Source organism: the organism of the source record quoted next, unplaced genomic scaffold (genome assembly GCF_019419815.1).
Source record: "Pyrus x bretschneideri cultivar Hongxiangsu unplaced genomic scaffold, Pyrus_bretschneideri_v1 Contig15, whole genome shotgun sequence".
In the NCBI taxonomy this organism is placed as follows: Eukaryota; Viridiplantae; Streptophyta; class Magnoliopsida; order Rosales; family Rosaceae; genus Pyrus; species Pyrus x bretschneideri.
This window is the reverse complement of record NW_025999446.1, coordinates 8,346,700-8,353,213: the sequence shown is the minus strand read 5'-3', so window position 1 is coordinate 8,353,213 and position 6,514 is coordinate 8,346,700. Positions and strand designations below refer to the sequence as shown.

General features: G+C 35.9%; 1 protein-coding gene across 4 annotated transcripts; it reads left to right on the top strand.

Moving 5' to 3' along the window:
• The first annotated feature begins 1,312 nt into the window (after positions 1 to 1,312).
• Positions 1,313 to 5,607, top strand: LOC103931636 (amino acid permease 3). Of its 4 annotated transcripts, none has more exons than XM_048580542.1 (6): positions 1,313 to 1,455; positions 3,336 to 3,462; positions 3,594 to 3,827; positions 3,942 to 4,035; positions 4,224 to 4,438; positions 4,563 to 5,607. In XM_048580542.1, the coding sequence occupies exons 1-6, from the start codon at positions 1,450 to 1,452 to the stop codon at positions 5,354 to 5,356; spliced, it is 1,470 nt and encodes a 489-aa protein (XP_048436499.1). In that variant the 5' UTR covers positions 1,313 to 1,449; the 3' UTR covers positions 5,357 to 5,607. The 4 variants fall into 4 exon arrangements, with proteins under 4 accessions (XP_048436499.1, XP_048436500.1, XP_048436501.1 ...); XM_048580543.1 differs by having other exon boundaries at positions 1,314 to 1,455; positions 3,099 to 3,462; XM_048580544.1 differs by having other exon boundaries at positions 1,321 to 1,455; positions 3,304 to 3,462.
• The last annotated feature ends 907 nt before the right edge of the window (positions 5,608 to 6,514 follow it).

The window sequence follows — 6,514 nt, the reverse complement described above, 5'->3', positions numbered from 1 at the left end:
AGCTACATATGCGGAAAACACATGTATACAAGGTGATAATAAAACCATGTGTCGCTATTGGACTCAGCATGTGAGAAGCACATGCTCAAATACATACCGCAGGGTATGGATGAGGTATTTATAAGGCTTGAGAAATTAATTGAAGGAATGGATTACAAAATGTAGCATAAAGAGGATTTGAAAAATCCTCCATGAGTATTACAAAGGCATATAAGGAGATGTCATCTACAAAACCCTTGCTTTCATAATGCTCATGGAGGATTTCTCTAATTCCTTTCATGTTACGTACATTTTATGGTTGATTTCTTCATAGCTTGGCATCAATTCAATCCCTTGAATCCTTGTAAAAGCCTCATCCAAACATACCCTTAGAATACAAGTATTCAACTCAAAAGCAATTCTCACTTTTGAGTAAAAAGGATCAACAACTTGTTCCATTTCCAATGTGTTTGCAGGCTTGGTAAGACCAATTATCATTGTTGAGTAAGGAAGGAATAGTTCCTATTATCCATGTACATTTATTTCTTCAGCTTTATTCAATGTTTTTTTCTCTCAGGAATCTTACATGTTGGAGCCTCAGCTTGGTCTGCTGCACAGTTATTCCAAGTGATTACTTGACTGAAATTGGATGAATTCACTATATTCAATATCAAGAACTAATAAATATTCCATAACTTTATAATTATCTGGATTTATCCCAATTTTTTGTTGGTGAGTTGTATAACAGTTGTCCAACAAAATGTTTTGTATTGCTCGAGTATCCCAGTAAAAAGATGTTAAAATTCGATCGAGTGCAAAAGCAAGTGAGTGGGTCTTCTCTTCCGGTGCACAATTGTTTCTGATTATTTTAGCATTACTATCACTTAAAAAAAAAAAGGAAAACTAATTAAAAAAATTTGAAAATTTTGAATTTTAATGATAATGACAAAATAAAGGGTAAAGTGAATAGTATCAGCATTGACTTTTTAGTGTAAAAATGTAGTTTTTCGTTAAAATGAACAGCACCCAAAGTTTTTTGTAAAAGTTTTCAAAGAAGGAAACGTTTGACTGATAAATAATTGTTAATATTTATGCTTTGAAATGGTGTTGTATACTCTTATCTCTTTCTTTATGATGTTTGTTGGAATGAATTACATTTACTGGAGAACCATATTCATTATTCTTCTTTTTCAGCAAGGGATGGATGATAAGCCTTACACGTGGAAATAAATTTTTGATTCTGTTTTCTAGGGTTGTCTTTTAAAGAGATGGAATTAAATTTTATATTTAATTAGTAGCTAGCTACGAGTTCTGCTATATAAGGAACGTTGGTTGATACAAGAGAGGCACAACACAAAACAAATAATATCCATCTCTCTAATATTTCTTGTGATATTAGAGTGATTGTGTTGTCGGGTTTCCTGCATATTTGCATATTTGAAATTCATCCAAAAGGGAGGCTACCAACGAATGACGGTAAGGGTTTTTTGAAGCTTTTGTTTCTCAGTTTCAGCTACTATTAGCACTGTTTGCCACACATTTTAGTAGAAACTTTCTTGCTGCGTGAACTAGTCGTTTTTGCAATGCTTTATGTCAAATCCATCACTAATTGACCTTCATACACACGCATACGTATACAACTATACATACAAGTATCATATATAATTATTGAAGAATAAAAATTATGCAACCTTTGGGTTAATGGTTAAAACATCTCATGCCTTTTCACTCATTGCTAATTATTTTTCCTGATGGAGGATTAATTTTAAAGTAGCATCAGAGTAGTTATTTATGCATTGAAGTCGGTTGACTCACATGAACACACATCACGCAATAAAAACCTAACCCTTGCAATAGGGTACTAAAAAATTCTAAGTTTTGCGTTGAATGCTCAAATTTTAAAAGTTATGTTATAGCTAGTTAGTTTACTCAGTCTAGTACATTTGGTTGATGCGAGCCGATATGAACGAAATGCGGGATCACAAGCTTTCCCAAAATTTTTTGGTTAAAAATGCCCCTCAAAACAAAAAATTTCAAAAGCAACCAAAAATAATGCAGTGGTATTTTTGTCATTTTAATAGTATTTTTTTAATAATTAATTCTTTTTTTATATTTTTTTAATTAGTACCTCATAATAGACTAGTAATAATGTAATTCAATTAGTTGTTCATTAAATATTATTTTGTCTATTTTTAAACACGTTCAAAACATCTTAAATGGCATTAGTTTGTGAAAGATTTTTTCTAGCATGAACTAAGATTATTCATTCACTTCAAATATTTAATTTTCATTTTATTAATTCATATATATAAATACCTTTAAAACGTATAAGTCGCGCGTAGTATATAAAGGCTAGTAGTATAAAAAGAAAAGAGCTCTACAACTGTTACTTCAAGCGCCATTACTACATCCCAAGATTCAGTGACTCAAATCAATGGCTCCTATCGATCCGGGCCTTCTGCCAGTTGGAATGAAATAGAAGTTGCGTATTAGAGTTGACACTTGGAAAAGCAGAAAAAGAGAGAGAGAGAGAGAGAGAGAGAGAGAGAGAGAGAGAGAGGTAAGAGAAAAGTGCTTTTGGATGGTCACTAGGAAAATCAAAGGTTGGGAGAAGATCTTTGAAAATCTTCGAAGAATCAAGCTCCAAGTTGGCATGAAAATTAGCACAAATATTGCAGCGGTGGGTTGATCGTATGAGTCTTCTTTTAGCCTTCTAAACCACGTGGGCTTTTACAATCTTGCCACCGAAGTGCTATACATACCCCGACCGCTCCAACTTTGTATACCGAGACCAATTCGTTGACAAGTGCTCATAAAATCAGTCAACCTCTCTCAGTCGTCAGTCACTCTCTCTGTCATTTGGAGCAAAATTTCACTTGGGTTTCTCTAGCAATTCTTTGGGTACGTTTTGTGTGTCAGAGAGTTGAACAACCTCATACGTCATCGGGAAAGCAAAACCCATCTCTTTAGTTATCATATTTATAGAGAATTTGTTTACTTTAAGCTGCACAAATTCTCACACAATAGCAAAGACTTGTCCTTTTTTTTATTTATATATATATATATATATATATTCTTATCCGAAAAATTAAAAGAATCCGGTTTCTTTGGTCTCCCAGTTTTCATACATTTCTATTCTCTTTTATTTTATACGGTCACAGTTAAACCACGTCAATATTTTATATTAATTTTTTTTAAAAAGATAATAAGATAAAAAATAATAATAATATAAAATATTGACGTGACTTAAGATGATCGTACAAATAGGAAGAATTAGAGTATATGAAAAGTGAAAGGGCAGAGAAGTCAGGTTAAAATTAAAAGGCTAGTGTTTTGCTCTCTTTTTGTGACAAAAGATGGGAGACGACGTTGCCACAAAAAATCAGCAGCTCCACCACCACCAAGTTTTTGATATCTCAGTTCATGTTCCTCCACAAGGAGGCTCCAAGTGCTTTGATGAAGATGGCCGTCTCAAACGAACGGGTAAAATTCTCTTTCATAACATAATGCAGACATGAGTTAGGTTAGTCAGCTATCTGAAACTTTTAATCTTTGACACAATAGTATGCTAAAACATGATTAGTGATTCATTCTTGCGTTGTCTAATTCACCAGGAACTGTTTGGACTTCGAGTGCTCACATAATTACTGCTGTGATTGGTTCTGGGGTTCTGTCCTTGGCTTGGGCCACAGCTCAGCTTGGATGGGTTGCTGGCCCTTCTGTGATGCTCTTGTTCTCTTTCGTGACCTACTACACTTCAACTCTCCTGTCTGCATGCTATCGTTCCGGAGATTCGGTCACTGGGACGAGAAACTATACGTACATGGATGCTGTTAGATCCAATCTTGGTAAATTTTGCTAAAATATATTTTAAACTTGTTGGCCAAGTAAAAAAGTTAGAATCTTTTTCAGATGTTCTAAAAGCTCAAACTTTGTTCTGTTTCGTGTTTCGTTTTTTGTAGGCGGAGCTAAGGTTAAAATTTGTGGATATGTTCAGTACTTGAACCTTTTCGGGGTCTCCATTGGTTACACAATTGCTTCATCCATAAGTATGATGTAAGTTTTGAGTGTTTGAAGTTTGAAAAGGGGAGTGATTTCCTCACAGCCTAAATATAAATCAAAGGACAAATAAACTGGTATTTGCGGAAATCATTTCCTTTCGAAAATAAAAAACTTGGTGATTTTAGTTTAGGGATTTAAAGATTATTTGCGCTAACGAGGTTCTTTTGATATTGAATAAACAGGGCAATAAATAGGTCTAATTGCTTCCACAAGAGTGGTGGGAAAAATCCATGCCGTATTAACAGCAACCCTTATATGATCGCTTTCGGCGTCACAGAGATCATATTTTCTCAGATTCCGGACTTCGATCAGCTGTGGTGGCTCTCCATTGTTGCTGCAGTCATGTCTTTCACTTACTCAACCATTGGACTAGGCCTTGGAATTGCTCAAGTTGCAGGTACAAAAATAGCTAGCTTTAAAGCTATGTTGATGACTTTAAATCCGAACTGAGTATTTCGGACTAATTTAATCGGTTCTAGCAGCACTGACTTGAGCTTGTTTTCCTGCTTGTCAATTACCAGAAAATGGAAAAATCATGGGAAGCATGACCGGAATAAGCATTGGGACAGTGACTGCAACCGAAAAGATGTGGAGGAGCTTCCAAGCACTCGGTGACATAGCTTTCGCCTACTCATACTCTCTCATCCTAATCGAAATTCAGGACACAATTAGATCCCCGCCATCTGAATCCAAGACAATGAAAAAGGCCACTCAAATCAGTGTGGCAGTCACAACCCTTTTCTACATGCTTTGTGGCTGCATGGGATATGCTGCTTTCGGAGACTTGTCCCCCGGAAACCTCCTCACTGGTTTCGGTTTCTACAACCCCTATTGGCTCCTTGACATTGCCAACGCTGCCATTGTCATCCACCTTGTTGGTGCATACCAAGTCTACGCACAACCCCTTTTCGCCTTTGTTGAGAAAACTGCAGCGCAAAAGTTCCCAGACAGCGAATTCATAACGAAAGACATCAAACACCGGATTCCAGGAATCGGACCCTACAACCTTAACCTCTTCAGAATGATCTGGAGGACAGCATTTGTGATCATAACCACTGTGATATCCATGATCCTCCCGTTCTTCAATGACGTGGTTGGACTTCTTGGGGCTTTTGGGTTTTGGCCACTCACGGTTTACTTCCCGGTGGAGATGTACATTGTGCAAAAGAGGATTCCAAAGTGGAGCACACGATGGCTTTGCCTCCAAACCCTAAGTGTTGCTTGCCTTATAATAACCATTGCAGCTGCCGCCGGATCAATTGCCGGTGTGGTTAGTGATCTCAAAGTCTACAAGCCATTCACTGCCAGCTATTGAGATCTAGCAGAATTTGAATTAACAAGTTCCATTTTCTTTAGCATTTCTCCTAATCAAGGAAGGAAAGAGAATTGTTCATTGTGGTCAGTTCTTGTTCATGTTCATATAACAAAATCTTCAATTAGTGGTGGTGTTGTTGATGTTAGTGTTTGGTGTCTTTGTGTTGGTTTCTACTGTCTTCAAAGGAAGAAATGGCGGTGCCATGTATGTATTTATCTGAAATCAAATCATGAGTACTTCCAATTCCCTAATTAACTTCCCTTGTTTCCCATTGCAAAAATTCTAGCAAAATATTTTCTTTAATTTGTTTCATTGGAAAGATATTCTAATTAAATCGACCAGAAGAATCTAAACAACAAATAAAAGAATTCGATGTGTAGAGGGAGAACAAAAGCTTATTGAATTTTAATTTCTTGAATAGAATATTTCTAGGTCCCATATTTCATGTGCAGAAATTTGAAATGGCACTTCTCATAAGCACCATTGAAGGTGCAAGTTCTTAAAACCCCACTGACAGAGAAAGAGTTGAACATGGCAAATGTTAAGCATCTGTCATGGAGTGATTGGCCATGGTCGATGATTTAATACTTCTGTTGGGGAAGGTGACGTCTATGCTTTCCAGGAAGATCCAAGATATGGGATTGTGTTGCGACAACCAACTGCACTGAGTACTAAACGCTAAAGATTCAGCTTTCACATCTATGCATTGGCATCCATTTATAGTAGCCACCTCAATTATATGAGAATAATTTCTCTCACATTCTTTTTTATTCAACAAATGTTGTCTATGAGATCTGAACTCACCGCATATTCGATCTAATATGAAGAAGACTAAAATGGTCCTAGACTAAATAGTCATAAGTGAAATTAACAATATGAGAAACTATCCATATGTATGAAAGGATTCCCGAGTGTTTTCCCCATCAGCCTTTCTTGTTATTCAAATTTTCAAAATCGACCGAAATAAATCATTTTTTGAAATCTCAATGGTTAAAGTGATTAATTTTTTAATATGTGGTCGATATTTCCTTGCTATGTCATCGATATATAGTCAATTTGATTTTGATCAATTCAACCTTAAGATTTAACTTTGCGACAATTGAGGTTTGAATTCTTGTCGTTTTAGCCAATTTCCCTCCTACATTGGTGTATTCATAA

Bases quoted from the DNA above. Each gene is read 5' to 3' on its own strand.
- LOC103931636 (XM_048580542.1), top strand. The intron at 3,463-3,593 runs GTAAAATTCTCT...CTAATTCACCAG, and splicing joins TGGCCGTCTCAAACGAACGG to GAACTGTTTGGACTTCGAGT. The intron at 3,828-3,941 runs GTAAATTTTGCT...CGTTTTTTGTAG, and splicing joins TGCTGTTAGATCCAATCTTG to GCGGAGCTAAGGTTAAAATT.